We start from the raw sequence: 25,149 nt of genomic DNA, 5'->3' as shown, positions 1-25,149 counted from the left end.
CTAATGAGACCCTCGATGTTGTGATAAAGAACCAACTAGAAATTAAGCATACACTGACTGAAATAAAGAATATTATACAGACACCCAACAGCAGACCAGAGGAGCGCAAGAATCAAGTCAAAGATTCGAAACGTGAAGAAGCAAAAAACACCCAACTGGAAAAGCAAAATGAAAAAAGAATCCGAAAATACGAAGATAGTGTAAGGAGCCTCTGGGACAGCTTCAAGCGTACCAACATCAGAATTATAGGGGTGCCAGAAGATGAGAGAGAGCAAGATATTGAAAACCTTTTTGAAGAAATAATGACAGAAAACTTCCCCCACCTGGTGAAAGAAATAGACTTACAGGTCCAGGAAGCGCAGAGAACCCCAAACAAAAGGAATCCAAAGAGGACCACACCAAGACACTTCATAATTAAAATGCCAAGAGCAAAAGACAAAGAGAGAATCTTAAAAGCAGCAAGAGAAAGACAGTCAGTTACCTACAAGGGAGTACCCATACGACTGTCAGCTGATTTCTCAACAGAAACTTTGCAGGCCAGGAGGGAGTGGCAAGAAATATTTAAAGTGATGAATACCAAGAACCTACAACCAAGATTACTTTATCCAGCAAAGCTATCATACAGAATTGAAGGTCAGATAAAGAGCTTCACAGATAAGGAAAAGCTAAAGGAGTTCATCACCACCAAACCAGTATTATATGAAATGCTGAAAGGTATCCTTTAAGAAGACGAAGAAGAAGAAAAAGGTAAAGATACAAATTATGAACAACAAATATGCATCTATCAACAAGTGAATCTAAGAATCAAGTGAATTAATAATCTGGTGATCATAATAGAATCAGGGACATAGAAAGGGAATGGACTGACTATTCTTGGGGGGAAAAGGGGTGTGGGAGATGCGGGAAGAGACTGGACAAAAATCGTGCACCTATGGATGAGGACAGTGGGTGGGGAGTGAGGGTGGAGGGTGGGGAGGGAACTGGGAGGAGGGGAGTTATGGGGGGAAAAAAGAGGAACAAATGTAATAATCTGAACAATAAAGATTTAATAAAAAAAAAAGAGTATAGATTCTCTAGGTAGAATGATCTATTGCTTGCTTTTGTCACTGTCTAAAAATGGGACTATGATTTTCTTTTCTGTGGGGTCCAGAAAAACTAAAGACCCCAAAGTCATTAACCTAAAGGCGACTGTGCCTACAGTAGGTTCTATGGCATTTCCTCCACATTAACCCTTTCAAAAATTATGTAATAATGATCAGTAAGATTTTTCACATAAAACTATATATAAGGAATATATAATCTGGGAACAATACACATTTCAGAGAGTTGTGCTCAAAATATGAGGCTATCAGCTATATCTGGGTCAAAATCAGGATTAAATGGATGTCTGCAGGTACTGATGTACTGGTTATCAAATTTACTCTGGAGAGATGAGGCAGTAAAAGTATTCTTTTAACTGCGGCACAACGAATATACAGTATGGTATACATATCTAAAATATACATCTTGATGAAACTTTACAATGAATACACCCATGTAACTACCACTAAGATCCAGACATAGAACATGACCAGAATTCCAGAAACCCCACTGGTGGCACTCCTAGTAATTACTCCTTACCCCAAAATAAACACTATCATTGACTTGTATTACACAGATGTAGCTTGCCTATTTTTGAACTTTACATAAATGGAATTAAACAGTAGGTTTTCTTTTATGTCTGGCTTCTATAGCTCCACATTATGTCCATGTGATTTATGTATGCTTACAACATGTAGCAATCACGAATTTCTTGCTGTTGCTGTATAGTATCCCATTGTATGAATATATCACACTTTATTTACTGTTGGTGAACATTAGGGCTGTTCACTGTTGGTGAACATTGGGGCTATTATGAATAATGCTGCTATGAAAATTCCTGTACAAGTCTTTTGGCACATCTTCCTGTTGCACATAAATTTTCAAATGGAATTGCTGTATCATAGGGTATGTGTATGTTTAACTTTAGTAGATAGTTCCAAACATTTATCAAAAGTGGTTATAACACAGATTACTCTTAATAGTGCTTCCATGTTGACAATTAATAATCTCAATTGAAAAAAAAATCTAAAGGATTTTCCTCTGCTACAGATGGTTCTAATGATTGTGTTTGTGGTAAACAGCAGTTCTGATAATTCAAATGAAGATTAAATAAATTCAAACATACAAACAAGAGGAAAAGAAAAGCTTTAAGTATTTTAAATGCTGAGTTATGAAAAAACAATATATATATGTATTTTGTTCATAGAATCATCATAGAAGACAAAGTTAGAATCTTTTCCCCAAACCAGAATTCTTATTTAAAAGCTATTAAATTCAACCAAATAAAGTTGGTAAACCACTACATGCAAGGTAATAAAAATACAGAGATAAGGACACAGTGGCCCAATCATTCATTCAACAAATGTTTATCAAGAGTTTATGCCTGGAACTAAGATGGCGGCATAGGTAAACACCGGGAAATTATCGCCTCACACAACAATTGAAAATTATCGCAAAGGACTGAGCAAACATCATCCAGAACAACAGGAAGGCTGGCTGAGTGTAAATTCCACAACTAGAAGGAAAGAAAAGCACGCTGAGAGCCAGAGGCGCTGCGGAGGTGAAGTGCAGAGGTACGGCGGCTCGCGCGCGCGAGGAAAGGGGGTGGCGCCTGAGGACGCGGCTGTCTTTTTTTTTTTTTAAATATATTTTATTGATTTTTTACAGAGAGGAGGAGAGAGAGATAGAAAGTTAGAAACATCGATGATGAGAGAGAAACATTGATCAGCTGCCTCCTGCACATCTCCCACTGGGGATGTGCCCGCAACCCAGGTACATGCCCTTGACCGGAATCGAACCTGGGACCCTTCAGTCCGCAGGCCAACGCTCTATCCACTGAGCCAAACCGGTTCCGGCGCGGCTGTCTTTTTGAATCACAAACTCCCGACGGCTCTGAACTCCGGTTCCGGGAAGTCTCTGGGGACCCAGGTCTCATACGGGGAGAAGCTGGTCTGTCCGGCAGCGAGCGAACTTGAGGGCGGCTTTCCCTCAGGGGTGCTTGCAGCCGTTACCGGAACACTGAGACGCGCGACTCCTGGCGGAGAATCGGCCATGGCCGCTTTCTCCGCCCTCTGACTCCCTGAGACCCCGCCCCACCCAGGCTGCGGCAGAGGCTTTTGCATGTGAATGTACCTAACTGCAGCCGAACCAGGCAGACCTGGAACTTCCAAGAGAAGGCCCAAGGCCCCGCAGCGGCTTGCATTGCTTCACAGCTGAGCCTCTTCGTGGCTCCTGCTGTGTGGCCTCAGGCAGAGGCTGAATTAGCACCTCCTTAGATCCAGGAGCCACTGTACCCAGTGGTCAGAGGGGGTCCATCCAGACTGCAACTCCTCAGATCCATAAGGGACGCACTCAGGGAGCAGACTCAGTGAGCACCAAAGCCCCACTGAAGCAAGTCTTGCCCCAGAAGGGTGTCTTCAGCACAGAAGTTCTCCCACTTTAGACACAGCTGATTCTCACAGCCAATTGGCCTGGAGGTCAATTCCTCCCAGTGATTCTACAACAACCAAGGCACCAAGAGTGCACCAAGAGTGTCCACCCCAGGTAACTGGGGAGGCTGAGCTACTGGGCCCTACAGGACACCTGGCGCACAGGGCCACTCCATCAACAAAGGGAAGCTGCCAAAATGCGGAGACAAAGAAACAGGTCACAAATGGCAGAAATGGAGGAAAGCAAACGATTGGATATAGAGTTTAAGGCCACGGTTATAAGGTTTTTCAAGAATTTTATGGAAACCGCCGATAAATTTAATGAATCCCTCAATAAGTATAGGGAGACCATGGAGGACATGAAAAAGGACCAACTAGAAATTAAGCATACACTGACTGAAATAAAGAATAATTTACAGAGATCCAGCAGCAGAAAAGAGGATCCCAAGAATCAAGTCAAAGATTTGAAATACAAAGAAACAAAAAATACCCAACCGAAAAAGAAAAAAGAAAAGAGATTCCAAAAATATGAAGATAGTGTAAGGAACCTCTGGGACAACTTCAAGCGTACCAACATCAGAATTATAGGGGTACCAGAAGGAGAGAGAGGGCAAGATATTGAAAACCTTTTTGAAGAAATAATGACAGAAAACTTCCCCTACCTGGTGAAAGAAATGGACTTACAAGTCCAGGAAGCGCAGAGAACCCCAAACAAAAGGAATCCAAGGAGGACCACACCAAGACACATCATAATTAAAATGCCAAGAGCAAAAGATAAAGAGAGAATCTTAAAAGCAGCAAGGGAAAGACAGTCAGTTACCTACAAGGGAGTACCCATACGACTGTCAGCTGATTTCTCAACAGAAACCATGCAGGCCAGAAGAGACTGGCAAGAAATATTCAAAGTGATGAATAGCAAGAACCTGCAACCAAGATTACTTTATCCAGCAAAGCTATCATTCAGAATAGAAGGTCAGATAAAGAGCTTCACGGATAAGAAAAAGCTAAAGGAGTTCATCACCACCAAACCAGCATTATATGAAATGCTGAAAGGTATTCTTTAAGAAGAGGAAGAAGAAAAAGGAACTCTTACCATTTGCCACAGCATGGATGGAACTTGAGAGCGGATAAATACCACAGGATCTCACTCATTTGTGGAATACAATGAACAACATAAGCTGATGAACAAGGACTGATCCAGAGACGGAGAGGCATTGATTGGACTGTCGGGACTTGGAGGGAAGGTAGGGGAGGGTGGGGGTAAGGGGGAAAGATCAACCAAAGGACTTATATGCAAGCATATAGGCCTAACCAATGGACATGGACAACGGGGGGGTGAGGGCATGAGCGGGGGTGGGGGGTGGGGGGTAGAGGGTAACGTGGGGACAAGGACACATATGTAATATCTTAATCAATAAAAAATATATTAAAAAAAAAAAAAAGAGTTTATGCCTGCCAAACACTACCACAGGAGCAGGGGATTCAACACTGAGTCAATCTGATAACAACCTGGACCCTCACACAGCTCACATTTTAGTGGGAGGAGAGAAAAATTATAGGATGGAGAGGCAGAGAAGGTATAATTTTAAATAAGATGGTCATATAAGACCTGACAGAAAAGGTGACATTTGATCAAAATCCTAAAGGAGGTGAGGGAATAAGCCAGGCTAAGAATTTAGTGAAAGCAAGTTCTAGCAAGTTTATTCGGATGAGAGAGAAATAAATAATCCAGGGTGTGTATATGGGTGGTGGGTTGCAAGTGTTAAAGAGAAGGGGAAAGAGATGATGAACAACTCATGAAACCTACAATGCAAGGGAGAAAATGAAAAACAAAAAGGACAAAACGTTCTTATAGATACAATACAAACACCAATCTACAGAGTTCTTGTGATACCAAAATGTTAGAGTACCGATTGCACTATCTTCAAACTTCTCTGAGCCAGTTTCTTATCTTTTCTATAAGATGGTGATAATAATACCTATCACCATGACCAGTAAGAAACAAAACTGATTATGGGACAAATTTGTTTAGAGTGAAGTTATATTACCAACTCTCAAAGATGAAAAAGCCTGAGAGCCAATGGAATAAGTATCTTGTCAGAATCCGTGGTCAGACATGATGAGCTCAGTTTTAATGCAATCTCACGACTCGGGGGATGATAGGTTTTTGTTTGTTTTTAATATAAAAATAGCAACATTTTAATATTGAGAAGAGGAGGGCTGCAAAGCAGGGAGGAGGAAAGAAAGGAAATGCATTAAGAATTGAAAATTTATCAAATCTGCCTTGTAGTACCATCAACTGGTTTATTAAACCTTCCATCACAAGAAGGTAGAGAGAAATAGCTGAGGTTACTACACTTGAATGCTAGTTCTTTTCTTTTTAATTTTATATTTCAATCACAGTTTATATTCAATACTATTTTGTATTAGATTTAGGTATACAGCATCATGGTCAGATAATCATACTTTACAAAGTATTCCAGAATTCTAATTCTTAATATATTCTTGTCTCCAGAAAGAGGAAATTTTTTCGTTATTTAGACCTATAATGGTTATCTCACTACTAATCTTAAAACTCATGAATAACCTATTAAACATAAAATATCTCTTGGGTAGTCTAGAAAGAAAAAATATATGGAAGAAGTAAGGTTTTCGGAAGCCTTTTCAGGGCTGAACATCAGTATTTGTTAACATTCTCAGATTTAAAAAAAAAGTATTTTTGGAAGTTCAGATAAGCAGACTGTACAGTACTTTCTTCCTCCTTTTCATAGTCCAGCCAAATTAAAATGAAAGGACAAGTAGCCAGCATTAAAATTGGCCAGTATCTGCTGCTTCCTTTTCCTCTGTCCATCTCTCTCCCCGTTGGAAAGAAACCTAATAGTAATTCTTAGGCAGGCAGGCAGGCAGGCATCTACTCCCATCAGTGCCTGCCTAGCCGCTACTTGAAAATGAGATGACTCTGTAGCCCAAGAACAACAGTGCTCTAGACACTCGGGGAAAATGTCTGAGTATGCAAGATTTATTAGAAATGACACACAGAAGTAATAAAATTTTCTTTTCTTCTCTTTTTCCTGTCTGAAGTCAGTTATCTCCTCATGTGATCTGCTCATCTCACCAGAAAGGGCTTTTACCAATCTCAGTTGATGCTGGGGTGGGGGGGTAGGGGAGGCAGAGGAGGGGAAATCAACTCCAATTTTTAGCACTTTACAACAGATTGTATTTTGGTTACAAGTAAGTAATAAATAACATTTATTTCCAGATTCAGACTGGAATCTAAAAAACAAAAAGCATATGATAAGCTGCTATGTATGTAACACAACAAAAACAGACCAAAGCTTTGCAAACTAAGTCAGTATGGAATTTATAAAACTGTCAGGGACAGGAAACTTAAGAGACTGAAAACAAAGGCTAAAGATAAATGGGATCTTCTCTATTATGAGAAATATGAGTAGTGGACTTCTTTCCCAGGACAGAACCAGTTCTACTTAATAGATTTATAAATAGCCCTGGAAAAAGGAGCAGAGAATTTAAGTTCCAAATCTACAGTTGAAATGAGAATTGCCAAATTTATGATAATAAATTGGCAGGTAAATTTCAATATGGACAAGAGTAAGATAATACATTTAGGGAAAATGTATTTAAATATAAAATAATGAGTTATAAAAGTTTTGAGATATGAACAAAGAAAAGGGAAATGGAAGCAGTCTCCAAGTAAACAGCTTATTGAAGTAAACAACTTATTAAAAACATTAGCAAATCAGAACTGTAGTTGTAGAAATCTGAAAAACATGAGTGTAGTAGCTTCCCTGGAAAATGATGTGCAGTTTTGATAACTTCATGGTAGGAAGGATATAGAAGAATTAGATAAACATTATTAAAGTACTCTAAGTGTTTGGGGGCTGTTAAATATAAAAAGTAAATGGTCACATTCTCTACAGCGGGTAAAAGGCAACTAACTGAAATCTGTAGAGTTATAAAAAGAGGAAAGGGGACTGTTAAATCTTACAAGAATGAGAGACAAATTTAAACAAATGCAAGCACTTCTTTAAATAATAGGCTATGAATTTTATGAAGTTGTTATCTCAAGAAGTAGTAAAAATACAAATGTTTGCAAGTTTAAATAAATTAATTGATGCAGATTTATATCAGGGGAAAGGAACAAGGAATCTAGAATACATGTCTACTTCTGAGGGGAGCACTGGGTTGATTATCATGCCCACTTCCTGATCCACTATATAGTGCTTTAGTTTAAAAGCATGACAGCTCACCCTGGCGTAATTCAGTGGTTAGAGCACGGGCCAGAGCACTGAAGGATCTCGGGTTCGATTCCTAGTCAAGGGCAGGTACCTGGGTTGCAGGTTTGATCCCCACCCTGGTGGGAGGTAACCAATCAACGTATCTCTCTCACGTTTCGGTTACTTTCTCTCTCCACTCACCCCCCCTCCCCCGCCCCAAATGAATGGGAAAAATATCCTCTAGTGAAGATCAACAACAATAAAACAAAACAAACAAAAACATGACAGCTCATGTTTTTACCCTGTAAGGACCAAGACAGAAAAATGGGAAGAACACTCTACCAAGAGAAATTTCCTTACATACTCAGCAAGAGAACTACAGATCTATTATTACAAACCACACACCCTATCTAATTAGAAACAAAAACTTCTGTAATATGAAATGAGCATAATGGAAATCCTGCCATCCATGTCTTATAAGAAACTCTGGTCTTGGGCCAGGACCCCGGAAGCACTCAGCAGTTATAAGAGAATGTGGGTTTATATTTAGTGTGTTAACTGATTTGCAAACTCATGAGCAAAATCACAGCACACATAGTCTGTTGGTCCAAGTTTCAATGAAAGGAGCCTTTCTAAAGGCATTTTATAAAAGGTGTTTTGAAACATAAACCTGAAAAAAAAAAATCTTTAAATGAGTTTAACAAAGGTAACCTAATCCTTACCCCCTGCTTATTTTTTTCCATATCTGTAAGCAGGTGTGCAAATGAAAAGAAAAAAGCAGACATAAACGAAAACTATATTCTACTCCAATGCCAAAACAAACTAACATGAAAAACAAACATTTATTATTTACTGAGTTTTGTTAAAGACCAAGCTATATTAACCTCTTTTTTCCCCTTCATCTTAATATCATCTAATTTCAATTAGAATCACTTCATCAAAATAATTTTTTCTATTTTAATTTGATTATTGAGAGTTAGTGAGCATTGCTAGAATATAAACAACTTTAAACTTCCATTATTTTGCATCCTTTCCTGTGAGGGGTAACTAAATCAAAATTTTTCCCATGTTCTTTCATCTAAATTTATTTTGTTACAAAAACATTAGGCAGAATAAAAATTATTTTTAGGAGGTTGGACTTAAAAGTATTCATTAAATTTATTTAAAAAATATTTTTATTGACTTCAGAGAGGAAGGGAGAGGAAGAGAGAGCTAGACACATCAATGATGAGAGAGAATCACTGATTGGCTGCCTCCTGCACCCCCCCCACTGTGGATTGAGCCTGCAACCCAGGCATATGCCCTGACCAGGAATCGAACAGTGACCTCCTGGTTCATAGGTCACTGCTCAACCACTGAGCCAGGCCAACTGGGCCATTAAATTAATTATTTAAGTAAAAGTCTGCTGAGATGAATACAGAAATGCACAATTAAAAACAAATTGATTCAGGAATGTATAATGAATAGACAATTTCCTAGAGACCATTCATTCAATAACTTGCATCAAGTTATAGCTCTCTGTCCTGTTCAGTTAGTTACTATTATAAGGATGGGTTAAAGAAATAGAGAAGAGCAAGAAAACAAAGAAAGATAAAAAGTCTGGGAGTGGGGTGGAGAAAAGAGTTTATTTTAAAAAAAATTTATTAATTGATTTGAGAGAGAAAGGTGAGAGAGGGGGTGGGGGAGAAGGAGAGAAATTTGTTGTCCCAATTATTTATGCATTCATTGGTTGTTGATTCTTGTATGTGCCCAGACCGGAGATCAAATCCGCAACCTTGGTGTATGGGAACGATGCTCTATCAGTTGAGCCACCCGGCCAGGGAAAAGAGTTTAAATAAAGTAAAAGTTTCCTGAGAAAGCAAATAAAATGAGGCATTAAGAATTCCACCATAAATCATGCTAAGTGTGTTTAGAGATCACAACTGTGTGTTATGTGCGACTGAGAGCACTCTGCCTCCTGGCGACCCTATGAATGAGTGACATCCAAATGTCCTGTCCTCAGCAGACAGCCTGCTCAGCTCCGGCGGACGCCTGCCTATGGCTGCTTTTACGGACTGCAACTACAGAATTGCTTTAAATGCGACCTTTTCTTGTGGAACCAAATGCAAGTCAGTGACTTTCATGTACCAAAGCCACTCTGCTGTCAGTCGCAATATCCTGCAACAGAATCCTTCAAGAGAGACCACTGGAAATTGCTTAATCTTGATGGTACTTTGTGGTAAAATCATGAGCCAGCTCGAAAGAAGAAAAGGCCTGCCTTTTCAAAAACTAAATGTTGTTGGGTGTGGTTGGATGATTCTGAAAAGAGAAACTACAGTAAGCCTTGGCCTTTACATGATAAAAAAAAAACGTGTTTAAGGTGTCTCTGATGCTCATTAAGGCAACACTTATCAGTTTAACCCTTTTGCAAACAAGCAAGAGATCATGAGAGCCGGAAGCTCTTCTGTGGAACTCCTGACACAACACAAACCATAGCAAAGCTTAATGCAAACCCTCTAGAGTCCACGTTGACAAATTCTTTAACAAGCCCTGTGGTTACAGGGAAGCTGGTTTCACTCTGACTCACTCCTACTCAAATAGTTTACTGGAAATGAAGGGGAGGGGGAATTTTCAGAGAAGTCATGTGATGGCCAGACAAACCACAGCCAGCAAAGGTTCAACAGAGTCAAAAACAGGTTCCAGCAACAACTGACACCCAGAGTGTTCAAATGGCACTAAATTATATGAGAATGAGTCCTGGTGGGTTTCAGATCATCCACACCAGAGACTCTTTCATAAATCTCTGTATGTAAAGGAACAGAAACTTCACAAGGGGAAAAACCAGCAGGCATTGACATGGTGTGGGCAGCTACAAACACTTCATAGGAAAATGTGCTTAACAGAGAATAGCATCAAAGGAACGTTAAAGCACTTAAGTGAGTGTATAAATAATCATTATTAAATACTTTCCCATAGTCTCTAAACTCAAATGATCAAACAGATATTCTATCATCAAAAGAATGTCTAAAGAACCTTTAATTATCCCCGTCTATGAGGGGGATATTCATTGGGTAATGCATAAAAAAAAAAAAAATGCACTGGCCATAAGAATGAGAACTACCATTGTAATGAACAAACTTTATTTTGGTGCTATGTGTTTTCACTAATAAAAGAACGTAAATAACTTAACATTTCTAAAAAGGATAGATAAAAATTCTATTAAGCTAATAAAAGTTTTGTGTCCTTAAATATATTTAACACAAATTAGTAAGCGAAAAGATATTAGTATTTAAACTTAATTGGAATTTAACTTCAATAAATCAGACAAGTGGCAAGTTTTAATTATTATGTTTTACTCCTCACCTGAGGATATGTGTTTGTTTGTTTGTTTTAATATATTTTTTATTGATTTCAGAGAGAAAGGGAGAGGGAAAGAGAGAGACAGAAACATCAGTGATGAGAGAGGATCATTGATCAGCTGCCTCCTCCATGCCCCCTACTGGGGATCGAGCCTAAAACCCAGGCGTGTGCCCCTAACCAGAATCAAACAGGGTACCCTTCAGTCCACAGGCCGAGGCTCTATCCAATGAACCAAACTGGCCAGGTCTGAGGATATGTTTTTATTAATTTTTAGAGAGAGAGAGAGAGAGAGAGAGAGAGAGAGAGAGAGAGAGAGAGAAATGTCGATGTGAGAAACATAATTGGTTGCTTTCTATACACGCCCCCAATGGGAATCAAACCTGTAATCTCGGTATGTGCCCTGACGGGAAATCGAACCTGCAACCTTTTGGTGTATGGAACGACTCTCCAATCAACTGCAGTGAACAAGTTTTAATTAATTTAAATACCGAAGCCCTAAACAAAAGCTAAAAAATGTTCCCTTAAGATAAGATTAAGCCAAAACCGGTTTGGCTCAGCGGATAGACCATCGGCCTGCGGACTGAAGGGTCCCAGGTTCGATTCCGGTCAAGGGCATGTACCTCGGTTGTGGGCACATCCCCAGTAGGAGATGTGCAGAAGGCAGCTGATCGATGTTTCTCTCTCATCGATGTTTCTAACTCTCTATCTCTCTCCCTTCCTCTCTGTAAAAAATCAATAAAATCAATAATAAAAAAAAAAAGATTAAATTCAGAAACTATAAAATAGCCTTTGAGGAAATACTTAACCTAACAGACTCATGAATTATATATACTCAAGAGAAAAACAAGCAAGTCAATATAAATGTGGAGGAAAAAAATTGCATTCTTTTAAAAAATAAAGTTTTAAGAAATTTCAATTTCCGACTTAATTCTCAATTTTCTATATTGATAGTAATAATATGAATCAAAACGGCATTGGCCCTGGCCAGTGTGGCTCAGTTGGTTGAGCATCCTCCCGTGCACCAAAAGGTCAACAGTTTGATTCCCATTTAGGTTTGATTCACATGCCCAGGTTGCCTGGCTCTATCCTGGTAGAGGGGGTGCAGGAGGAAGCCATTTATTTCTCTCCTTCTCCCTTCTTCTCTTTCTAAAAATAACTTTAAAAAATATTAAACATGGCATGGTACTGTCACCGGAAAGGGGTTCTGACCCTTAGCAGGTCTGCCTAGGGCCAACTGGTAGTGTGTGTGGGTTCTTGAGTTCATACAAGAATAATTTCACATCACGAGTCCAGATGAATTTTAGAGGACACTTATTAAAGCTGGGGACAGTGGAACAAGAAAGGGCTGGTGAAATCGGCCTAGGCTGGTCTGCTTTGGCTCACTAAGAAGTAAGAGAAAAGGGGGTGTTGGGGACAGGATCGGGGGTTTTGCCCAGAACAACCTGCCACTGCCCATTGCTGCCCTGGTTGTAAATCTTGTAGGGTCCCTTAGAGTTTAGGAGATGTATGTCTGTGGGAGAAGAAGAGGGGAAGAGAAGGAGAAAAGGGCAGACGTGCTCCCGGGAGAACATAGTCACCAATGATACATCTGATAAGGGATTAATATCCAAAATGTATAAGGAACTTATAAAACTCAAGACTGAATCCAATTTAAAAAATGGGCAAGGACCTAAACAGATACTTCTCCAAAGAGGACATACAGATGGTCAAGAGACATATGAAAAAAAAAAATGCTCAACATCTCTAATCATCAGAGAGATGCAAATTAAAACCACAATGAGATCACTTCATACTCCTCAGAATGGCCATCATCAATAAATCAACAAACAAGTGCTGTCCAGGATGTGGAGAAAAGGGGACCCTCCTCACTGCTGGTGGTAATGCAGAGTGGTGCAGCCACTGCGGAAAGCAGTATGGAGTTACCTCAAAAAATTAAAATGGAACTGCCTTGGGCCCAGTGACTGCACTTCTGGGAATATCCAGAGAAACCAGAAACACTAATTCGAAAGAATATATGATGCCTCTGTTCCCTGCAGCATTATTTACAATAGCCAAGGTTTGGAATCAGCCCAAGTGCCCATCAGTAGATGAGTGGATAAAAAAGCTGTGGTATATTTATACAATGGTATACTACCTGGCCATAAAAAAGAAGGAAATCTTACTTTTTGTGATAGCATGGATGGACCTGGAGAGTATTATGCTATGTGAAATAAGTCAGTCAGAGAAAGACAAATACCATATGATTTCAGTTATATATGGAATCTAAAGAACAAAATAAACTAACAAAATAGAAACAGACTGAGAGCTGTCAGAGGGGAGGAGGGTTGGGGGGGGGGGGAGCTGGGTGAAAAAGGTGAAGGGATTAACAAAAAACAAACTCATAGGCACAGACAACAATATGGTGATTACCAGAGGGAAAGATAAGTGAGGAGTTAAAAGAGAGTACAGGGGGAATAAATGATGATGGAAGGAGATCTGACTTTGGGTGGTGGACACACAATACAATATACAGATGATATATTATAGAATTATACACCCGAAACCTATGTAATTTTATTAACTAATGTCAACCCAATAAATTCAATTAAAAAATCCAGAAACTATAAAATAGCCTTTGAGGAAATATTTAACAGACTCATGAATTATATTCAAAAGAAAGCCAAATTAGTCAATACAAATATAGAGGAACAACTTGCATTTTCTAAACTCTAAAAAAATTTTTCTTATCCTCACCTGAGACATCGATCAGTTGACTCCCATATGCAACCCCAACAGGGAATCAAACTGAAATCTAGCTGTGTACCCTGACCAGAATGGAACCCGAAACCTGTGTACCAAGTTGGAGGTACAGGATGACACTCCAACCAACTGAGCCATCTGGCCAGGGCTCAATTTCTTATTTGACTTAATTCTTAATTTCCTATATTGATAGAAATAGTAAGAAACAGTTTCACATAGTCAGCAACCTACCATTTTGTAAAAAAAGAATCCAAGTAGTGAGGTCACTTGGACAGACAGCATTTAGGAAAGCACACTTATTCAAACCATATTCTTCCAAGTAAATATGTACGACATTCCTACTCTATTGTGTCAGCTTTAAACACAAAAAACCACAGTCACCTCCATGATCCCATTCCCCATTACTTCAATACTGGCTGCCCTAATCTTTTAGGACACATCAAGCAAATAAATTACTTTATTTTTCAAACTCTTATTCCTAATGCCTTTACTTCTCCCTTTCCTTTGGTTATGCAGCTTAAAGAATAAACAAGTTATCATAGGAACCTTCATTTGTTTCTAAAGTATAGCATTTTACTAATGTTGTTTTACTGGATGTGAATTAAAAATTATGTCATTTGGTATAATGTCTTTTACATTATCTTTAATGCTTGCTCTCAGATGATTATTAAACTAAAAGATGCAAAACTGCTCAATCTTTCTTCTTTTTAAAAAATGTATTTTTATTGATTTTAGAAAGGAAGGGAGAGGGAGAGAGAGAGAGAAACATCAATGATGAGAGAGAATCATTGACTGGCTGCCTCCTGCATGCCCCCCAACTGGGGATCAAGCCCATAACCCAGGCATGTGACCTTAACCGGAATTGAACCCAGGACCCTTCAGTCTACAGGCCGACGCTCTATTCACCGACCTAAACCAGCCAGGGCTTCTTGTTTTTTAAAATTTATCTTTATTGTTCAAAGACTCAGAAATGTCCCCTTTGTTTTTTCCCCCCACTGACCCCTTCCACCCAATCTTTCTTCTTAATGATTTGAAATCTCAATAATTTCTATGTTCACTACACTTTTACATTTTATTTTACAGTAGAGTAATATGAAGTGAACATATTTCTTTTTTTTTTTTTAAATATATTTATTGATTTTTTACAGAGAGGAAGGGAGAGAGATAGAGAGTTAGAAGTATCGATGAGAGAGAAACATCGATTAGCTGCCTCCTGCACATCTCCCACTGGGGATGTGCCCGCAACCCAGGTACATGCCCTCGACCGGAATCGAACCCGGGACCTTTCAGTCCGCAGGCCGACGCTCTATCCACTGAGCCAAACCGGTTTTGGCATGAAGTGAACATATTTCATGTAATGCTACGTTTTCTCTCTCACTTGATATTTCTTAGTTTATTCCAAGTATCTACCTCATGAGTAATGTGTGCAAGACCAGGCAGGCATTGTTGAAAATGCACACATTTTTTTTTTTGGCATCCCCTTAAGGAGCTTACAGATTCCTGAGAGAGATGAGAAAAGTTCATAAACAGAGGAGAAACTAAGATGGCGGCATAGATAAACACCGGGAAATTGCCGCCTCCCACAACAATTGAAAAATACCGCAAAGGACAGAGCAGACATCATCCAGAACAACAGTAAGCCTGGCTGAGTGTAAATTCTACAACTAGAAGGAAAGAAAAGCACACTGAGAGCCAAAGGAGCTGCGGAGGTGAAGTGCAGAGGTACGGCGGCTCGCGCGCACGCGGAAAGGGGGTGGCACCTGAGGACGCGGCTGTTTTTTTGAATCACAAGCTCCCGACTGCTCTGAACTCCGGTTCTGGGAAGTCTCTGGGGACCCAGGACTCATATGGGGAGAAGCAGGACTGTCAGGCAGCGGGTGAACTTGAGTGCGGCTTTCCCTCAGAGGTGCTTGCAGCAATTATCGGGTCACTGAGACGCGCGATTCCTTAGGAGAATCAGCCATAGCTGCTTTCTCTGCCCTTTGACTCCCTGAGACCCCGCCCCAGCCAGGCTGCGGCAGAGGCTTTTGCATGTGAATGTACCTAACTGCAGCCGAGCCAGGCAGACCCAGAACTTCCAAGAGAAGGCATAAGGCCCCCGCAGCGGCTTGCATTGCTTCACAGCTGAGCCTCTTTGTGGCTCCTGCTGTGTGGCCTCAGGCAGAGGCTGAATTAGCACCTCCTTAGATCCAGGAGCCACTGTACCCAGTGGTCAGAGGGGGACCATCCAGATTGCAACTCCTCAGATCCATAAGGGACACACTCAGGGAGCAGACTCAGTGAGCACCAAAGCCCCACTGAAGCAAGTCTTGCCCCAGAAGGGTGTCTTCAGCACAGAAGTTCTCCCACTTCAGACACAGCTGATTCTCACAGCCAACTGGCCTGGAGGTCAATTCCTCCCAGTGATCCTACAACAACCAAGGCACCAAGAGTGCACCAAGAGTGTCCACCTCAGGTAACTGGGGAGGCTGAGCCACTGGGCCCTACAGGACACCTGGAGCTCAGGGCCACTCTATCAACACAGGGAAGCAGCCAAAATGCGGAGACAAAGAAACAGGTCACAAATGGCAGAAATGGAGGAAAGCAAACGACTGGATATAGAGTTCAAGGCCACGTTTATAAGGTTTATCAAGAATTTTATGGAAACCGCCGATAAATTTAATGAATCCCTCAATAAGTATAGTGAGACCATGGAGGACATGAAAAAGGACCAACTAGAAATTAAGCATACACTGACTGAAATAAAGAATAATTTACAGAGATCCAACAGCAGACAAGAGGATCCCAAGAATCAAGTCAAAGATTTGAAATACAAAGAAACAAAAAATACCCAACCGAAAAAGAAAAAAGATTCCAAAAATATGAAGATAGTGTAAGGAGCCTCTGGGACAACTTCAAGTGTACCAACATCAGAATAATAGGGGTACCAGAAGGAGAGAGAGGTCAAGATATTGAAAACCTTTTTGAAGAAATAATGACAGAAAACTTCCCCTACCTGGTGAAAGAAATGGACTTACAAGTCCAGGAAGCGCAGAGAACCCCAAACAAAAGGAATCCAAAGAGGACCACACCAAGACACATCATAATTAAAATGCCAAGAGCAAAAGATAAAGAGAGAATCTTAAAAGCAGCAAGAGAAAGACAGTCAGTTACCTACAAGGGAGTACCCATACGACTGTCAGCTGATTTCTCAACAGAAACCATGCAGGCCAGGAGGGAGTGGCAAGAAATATTCAAAGTGATGAATAGCAAGAACCTGCAACCAAGATTACTTTATCCAGCAAAGCTATCATTCAGAATAGAAGGTCAGATAAAGAGCTTCACGGATAAGAAAAAGCTAAAGGAGTTCATCACCACCAAACCAGCATTATATGAAATGCTGAAAGGTATTCTTTAAGAAGAAGAAGAAGAAAAAGGAACTCTTACCATTTGCCACAGCATGGATGGAACTGGAGAGCGGATAAATACCACAGGATCTCACTCATTTGTGGAATATAATGAACAACATAAACTGATGAACAAGGACTGATCCAGAGACGGAGAGGCATTGATTGGACTGTCGGGCCTTGGAGGGAAGGTAGGGGAGGGTGGGGGTAAGGGGGAAAGATCAACCAAAGGACTTATATGCAAGCATATAGGCCTAACCAATGGACATGGACAACGGGGGGGGGGGGGGGTATGAGCGGGGGGTGGGGGTAGAGGGTAACGTGGGGACAAGGACACATATGTAATATCTTAATCAATAAAAAATATATTAAAAAAAAAAGTTCATAAATAGTTTTAAAATAAGGTAGCAAGTGAAAAGTACACAAGAAAGATAAAGAAAAAGACAATACCCAGGGGTTGGGAAGACTTTTGAGTAGCAAAGTTCTATGACCAGAGGTAGTTTTCAGAAAAAAAGAAAAAAAAAAAAAGAAAAGAACGAACGAAAAAGACTAGTTAAGAGGAGACTTATTAGGAAGTTGCTGGAAATGTTCAGGGACCTAGTAATTAAGGTCTGAACCAGGAGTGGGAAGAGAAAGAAGACATCTCACATCCATATTTCTCTTTTTCTCTCTCTCTCCCTTCCTCTCTTTCTAAAATCAGTAAAAACATATCCTTGGATGAGGATTAAAAAAAAAAAAGAATGACTAGATAAGGGAGGAAAGGAGGGAGTCAGGTGACCTAACTTTTACAAATGATGCTAGAATTGCTGAAGGTCATAGGAAACTACATTCATTCATGTCTACCTCCCACAGACATCTAGTGAAAACATGACAGAAAGCCAAGAGCAAAAGGAAGTCAGCTTGGTGGAAAAATACTGCCTAATCTCAATACTGAACTCATGAAAATAAGTTAGGTAGCAAAAGGAATCAGTTCAAATATATGTGTTAATCTCCCCCCCGCTCCCCCAAAAATATCTATAGTACAAAATCCAACTATCAGTCAACACTGGAATTTAAACAAATACTTAGCTTTAAAATTGTTACCTAGTAACAACTTCCTAGTAAAAGCATACACCCTTTATCCTAGTTGGAGAGCACATGGTAAAGCAATGAGAGCCAAGTATTTTTTTTCACTCTTCCTGCTGATAAACTTATTCTACCAAAGGAATAAAAAACACACTTTCTACCTAAGTCTCAGGCAATCTTAAAATTCAAATACCCATTCATAATTATTCATTTTACTTACTTTGCTGTTTTAGTTACTGTTACCTTCTCTATATTTTATTGCTCCCATCAAATTGGGGGTTTACAGAATACATGTATCTATAAGGAAATTCCAACACCAAAGTTAGATTAACTTTTGGGTCTTTGTGAAAACTGATTACTGTAAGAACTTTTAAATCACAATCAGTAATATATAACTAAAAAGATATCAGTAAGCTTGGCCGGCATGGCTCAGGGCACATGCCGGGTTGTGGGCTCGATCTCCAGTGTGGGGCATGCAGAAGGCAGCCAATCAGTGATTCTCCTCATTGATGTTTCTCTCTCTCTCTGCCTTTCCCTTCTTCTCTGAAGTGAATATATATATATATACATATATATATACACACACATATATATATATGATGCCAGTAAAATTATAGCTTACAAATAAAAACTTAATATCTTTAAAAATACTACCAATAACTATTTATAAAGGTATAATATGCAATTTATAGTAGTAAAATATAAGTCAAAACTAAATTAAAATCACTGGGAAAACAATGTTGGAATATACAAATAGCTAATTACCTGAAAAAAAGAAAGTTAGGTCCCTACATTATATGGTAGGTAAAATATTGTAATAAATTAAAGATTTAACAATATGTATCTATATCTATATATAAGCCAAGTGATTGGAATGACTGGTCGCTATGATGCGTACTGCAGCAGCCAACTGCCCCCAATCGGTACCCCCACCCCGACTGGGAGTGGGGCTGGCCAGCCAACCTCCTGCATCCTCTCCCCCCTGCTGACCCAGCCCTGATCGGGGCCAGCCGGACCCCACCCATGCATGAATTCATGCACAGGGCCTCTAGTAAAATAATTAAGTCATAAAAATACTAAAAGAAAATAGAGCTAAATATTTACTATATAATTATAAGGGTTCAGGAAGATAATTTTAGGGATTATTTTAAAAGAAAAAGTCTAAGATACTGATATAAAAAATGTAAATTTCTCTATTCTAAAAGTAAAAAAAAGCAAATAAACAACATGGGGAAAATACTGACAGCATATGACAAAAGAGATCGCCTTAAAAATGGTCAATTGATAAGAAAATGAAAAATATACTAAATATAAAAAATTGATAAATGAACCAGTTAAAGTTTTTTCTTTTTTTATCTGTATTTTCAACATTTTATATAAGAAACTTTGTAATAAAAAGCAAAGATGCAGAAAATATTTGATGGCACTGAAAAATGTTCACAGTATGACTTTATATTTAAAACAAGTCACAGAACAATAAATAGAATATGACTCACTGTTATAAATATTTATAGAGAAAAAGACTGAAGGATGGAGGGATTAATTTTAAGTAGATATATTTATCAGTTGTCTACAATGAGTTGTGTCACTTCATAATAAGAGCACGATCTTAAAAGTTAGTATCAAATGTCTATTATATGTGGGGGGGAAACTTGAGCCTAATATGTACAGTATGATCATAGTTTTTATTTTAAAAAGTTATAAATGCAAAGAAAACAACTTAGAATTACAGGATCATTATCCTACTTTGGGGAGTAGGTATGTGGGTTTTCACTTTTCACTTTTAATACTTCTAGAATGCTTCAATATTATTACTACAAACACTTATGTAACTTAAAAGATGAAAATCTGGAAAATATAACAGAAGCAAAGAGCCTCAGATTAAATTTTTTTTAAAGGTACCTGATTTAAAAAGAAAATTACAAAAAATTCTCTTAAATTGTTATACATCTATTTGCATTGTGAAAACCTTAAAAACAAAACAACAACAAGGTGTTTTAGCTGAGTCTGAGTTGTCTTGTTGATGCTTTCTATATTTCCCTATTCTAAAATCAAGATGATAACCACTTGTATAGTTCATCTTTTCTGAATGTTCTATCCCAAACCATGTGTAATTTTGTTTTCACACTGGCAGTCTTCTTCAAAGAAACTATGAACAAATTCACCTTAATCCTAAGCTCTTTAGGGATAATTAAAATATTCTATTTATTCCAACCCCCACACTGTTCTTACTTGCGCAGCCTCTGCATGCTCCAGCATCTCTTCAAATTCCTGATACTCTTCATCATCTGGTTCAGCACCTGAGAGTCGAGCTGCTCTGGCCATGAAATACGGAGGCAACTCTCCAATTGCTGTACCGACACCCTATGTTAAAAACCAAAACAATCACATAAGATTCTGTTCTCAACACAGTGACACTAAACACATCAAATCTATATTTTTCGATATCACCAAAAGCATATGAAGATGTAGGTATCAGTGAGAAAAGCATATACTAGTACATAACTAGGAGGGTAGGAGTTTGAATCCTGGCCCCAATACTGACCAAGGCAATGCCAGGCAATATGCTATACATAAAAATGTCAGACAATCCTGGTGTATTACTGACACTAAATTAATGTTAGTTCTCTTGCATATCTACTTATACTCTATTTTTTAATAATCCTCACACAAGGATATGTATTTTTTATTGATTTTTAGACAGAGAGGAAGGAAGGAAAGAGGGGGGGGAGAGGGAGAGAGAGAGAGAGAGAGAGAGAGAGAGAGAGAGAGAGAGAGAGAGAGAGAGAATCATCATCAGTTGCCTCCCATTAAGTGCCTCGAATGGGGATGACATCCATAACAACTTTTTGGTGTATGGGATAAGGCTCCAACCAACTGAACCACCCAGCCTGAGCTCTACTTATACTCCATTATTTTTGTCATTTCTCCCCCTTTTAAAATATTCAAATGACTTGGTAATGAGCATTCACTGGTATAGCTATTAGACAAATATTTTCTAGGAAATCTGATATTTAGAATGTCGCTTTAATCCCAACAGAACTTCTTAGTGCAGAGTTAAAATTTTTAACAAACTGGTCAGAAAGCCCCTTGAAAACAACATTAGGATGGATAAATTTTAACCACAGGAAAAATGTTTATATCTCCTTAGGACACTGAGTGACTCATGTTTTAGTCTCTTTGTAGATTCTTGTTTTTGAAGATAAATTTTTTTCTCAACCAACTCAACATATAAGGATAAAAACAAAGGTAAAAGAATCAGGAACTTGCTTTGAACTTACATGGCTCAAATACAGCATAGGTAATACAGCAAGAGGCATACAGCCTCCAGTAAAATTCTCAACTTTGAGCCATCCTTCTCTGCCCTGAGTCAGAGTGAATGAAAAATGCATTTGCTAGTTCTAAAAATCAACGTTAGGCCTTTCTGTTTGCTCTGTCCTTGACAAGAGTCCCCAAGGTACATAATCAAATTCAAAGATTTTGTGTTCACAGTGCTATATTGCAATGTGTAGAATCAATGATCTCCAAGTGAAACTGCACTACCCACATGGGAATCAAGAGTTCTGAAGCAAGAATAAGGCTACAGTTAGTTAAAAACAGAGAGAAGGGAGAAGAGCCATATATAGAGAAGGATAAAGGAACAAAACAAATCCTACTTTACTAAACAGGAAAAGTTAAAGTTAGTCAACTTTGGAGTGTGTAAGTAGATCAACTTACTATTTTAAAAACTGGCAACAAAGAGAAAGATCAATTATTTATCCTGTCTTACCTATATGAAAGATATCTCAGGGTAATTAAATTGCTGATAAAGAGAAGTTTCTCTTTATAAAGTATTTCAGTCAATAACTAAAGAAAAAAATGATATAATTGGGATACCCCTATTTTATAACTCCTAATAAAATAATGAACATATAATAATAGTGCTAATATCACACACAAAAAAGACAACCAGACACTACTGCACCTCATGACAGAAATACACAAGGCTCTGAAGTATATTCTTTCCAGAAAGAAATTTTTTTCAAGCCTCTCAATCTAACTATCAACTCACAGGAAATATAGAGAACATAGAAACATACTTAAATTATGCCAACTGGAATACAATCAGTAAAATTAGGGCTGTGGGAAACTACACTTGACAAACAATCCAATTTCAATAACAAATAAATTTGAAAAGAAAATCAAAGAAATAAACACAACCAAAAAAATTTGAATACTAACTGTTCAACTAATTTGAAGAGACTATTCCTAATTTCTCTTAGGTGTTTTTTTAAAGTCCTATAGTTGATATATTTACAGATGAAATGTGATATGTTATCTAGGTTATGCTTCGTGATAACTGAGAGCAGAATGAGGAGGGGAATATATAAAATAGTATTAGCCAGGAGTTAATATTAGCTGAAGTTGGGGAACAATATGTTGAATTAATAATGTAATTCTATGCACTTAAATTTTTTTCCATAACGAAAAGTAGAAAAGTTAACTGTCATATTTTATTTAAAACATGAACTCTCTTAAAACTTAAGTCAAACGTTCAATAGTTTTGAAAGCAATCATATGATTCAAACTCATGACAAGATTCCTTAAAGTTAAAAAGTAATAATGAATTGAAATGAAGTAAAGAGCTACATGTCTTATACTTAATTGACCACACATTACACAAACATACACACACACACACTTTAAAAAATGTATTTTTATTGATTTTGGAGAGAGGAAGTGAGAGGGAGAGAGATAGAAACATCAATGATGAGAAAGAACCATTGATCCACTGCTTCCTGCACGCCCCTCCTGGGGATTGAGCCTGTAACCTGAGCATGTGCCCAGAATGGGAATCAACTGGTGACACCTTGGTTCATGGGTCGACGCTCAACCACTAAGACACCTCAGCTGGACTCACTCTCTGGATAGTGACTTCGATGCACAGGTTTAAATGTTAGTAAAATTCAATTAATCAATTTGCCTTTTATTACCTAACCTTTTGGTGTTACATTTATGAAATGATTGCCATTCTGGCTGGTTTGTCTCAGTGGTTGAGCGTCGACCTAGGAACACAGAGGTCATGGTTTCGAGCTGGATCCCCAGTGTGGGGGGTGCAGGAGGCAGCCAATCAATGATTCTCTCTCATCATTGATTGGTATTTCTATCTCTCTCTCCTCCCTTCCTCTCTGAAATCAATAAAAAATATATTTTAAAAAAATGATTGCCAAATTCAAAATCATGCAGATTTTTCTCTATATTTTCTTCAAAGAGTTTTACAGTTTTAGCTCTTGAGTTTATGTATATGATGCATTTTGAGTTAATTTTTGTCCAGCTTCATTATTTTGCATGTGGATATTCAGTTTTCCCAGCACCCTTTGTTGAAAGGACTGTCCTTATAAATGGTGAGAACAAAGGGAACAAATTTAGACAACTTGACATGTGCTACATTTTTCATATGACTCAAGACAGTCGTCAAAAAAGGAAATACGAAAAGCAAACAAACATTCAGCCAATTAGTCAGTATTTATTTATTTATTTATTTTTTAAATACTTTTTTCATTGATTTTTGGAGAGAGAGAAAGAGAGAGAAACATCGATGTGAGAGTGGAACATCGATCAGGTACCTCTTGGACACCCCACACTGGGGATTGAGCCCTCAACCAGGGCATGTGCCCTAACCAGGAATTGAACCAGCAACCTTTCGGTGCACAGGATGACACCCAGTAACTGAGCCACACTGGCCAGGGCACTCAGTATTTATTGACATTCTTGTATATGTGAAAAGTCTAACACTGAGTGCTGTAGGGGTAATAAATTTAACGCACAGTCTGTATTTTTTAGGAGCTTAACATTTGTTTGGGGAAGTAAGCCACTGTATGAACCAAGTTGACTAATTTAAGACATGAATGAAAAGCCAGGCCAAATGAGCACTTCAGACAGTGTGCACTGTGCGAGTTTGTAGGAGGCAGTTACCACTGCCAGTTGGGATGGAAGCTTTTCTTTATTGGCACTGGTGTTAATCCAGCTATATAAATCATTTTTCAAAGAACAAAAGAAAAATAGAAAACTAAAGTCTATATACATAGCCCCTTTCTAGCATGTTCCAAGTATCTCCTGTTATTTTAATAAAACATTTTTCATCAAAAGACTAATGTGGTCAAATTTAAAAAACACAGGCAACTAGTACAATGAATCTGTCTCCAGTGTTTATAAAAGAGTAACAGGAAACATGACAATTTTTCCTGTCTTTCATATTCAGCAAGTTCAATGTATGGCACTTCCCTTATAATTCTTTTAAAATACAACATAACTGCTACCACATAAATATCTTTGAAAACTCTACCTCTTCTGTGGGCATAGTATTCATATTCCTCTTCATTTTAGTTAAGATTTTTAAGTGATCTGTTCCACAATTTTAATTTTATAAGAAACTGTTAGTGAAAAAGTTACAGGTAATATATAACTTAAATGCAAATGACGAATTAAAAAATAATTGAAATAGTAATAGAAAGTTTTGAGCAAATGAACTATTCCTCAATGATAGACACCTGAATAAATTTAAGCACACAAAAAGAGTGTTTTGTATGGGTTAAAATACATTTTGCTAATGAACATGTACTTGAAAAACTTCCTAAAATATACTGAAGCAAATAATAAAAAGAAAACATCAGTACAACTGAAAGTAAGATCACAATATACAACCATAGAGTCTGATGCCTCCATTACAGTAAAGCTTGGTTTACAAAGAAATGTTTCACCCTACTTTAGTATTATAACAATTCAGAGAATAAAATGAGTCCTCTAAGAATAAATACTAAGTATTTAAATTTAGGAGACAGACATAACATTTACCAGTCTGAGACTAACATATAAGCACCTGCTGTGTGTTTATCA

At 38.3% G+C, this 25,149-nt stretch overlaps 1 protein-coding gene across 4 annotated transcripts in view; it reads right to left on the bottom strand.

Moving 5' to 3' along the window:
* The window catches only part of VMP1 (vacuole membrane protein 1), a 109,632-nt gene that overhangs the window by 44,625 nt on the left and 39,858 nt on the right, over window positions 1–25,149 (bottom strand). For all 4 annotated transcript variants that reach the window (XM_036340165.1, XM_036340166.1, XM_036340168.1 and 1 more), the window contains one exon: window positions 20,506–20,637. In XM_036340165.1, the coding sequence (XP_036196058.1) occupies window positions 20,506–20,637 (132 nt within the window). The remainder of the gene's footprint in view (window positions 1–20,505; window positions 20,638–25,149) is intronic.

This window comes from Myotis myotis, unplaced genomic scaffold (genome assembly GCF_014108235.1).
Source record: "Myotis myotis isolate mMyoMyo1 unplaced genomic scaffold, mMyoMyo1.p scaffold_m19_p_17, whole genome shotgun sequence".
Classification (NCBI taxonomy): Eukaryota; Metazoa; Chordata; class Mammalia; order Chiroptera; family Vespertilionidae; genus Myotis; species Myotis myotis.
Note: the sequence above shows the minus strand (reverse complement) of the source record. Positions and strands in the feature narration are given on the sequence as shown.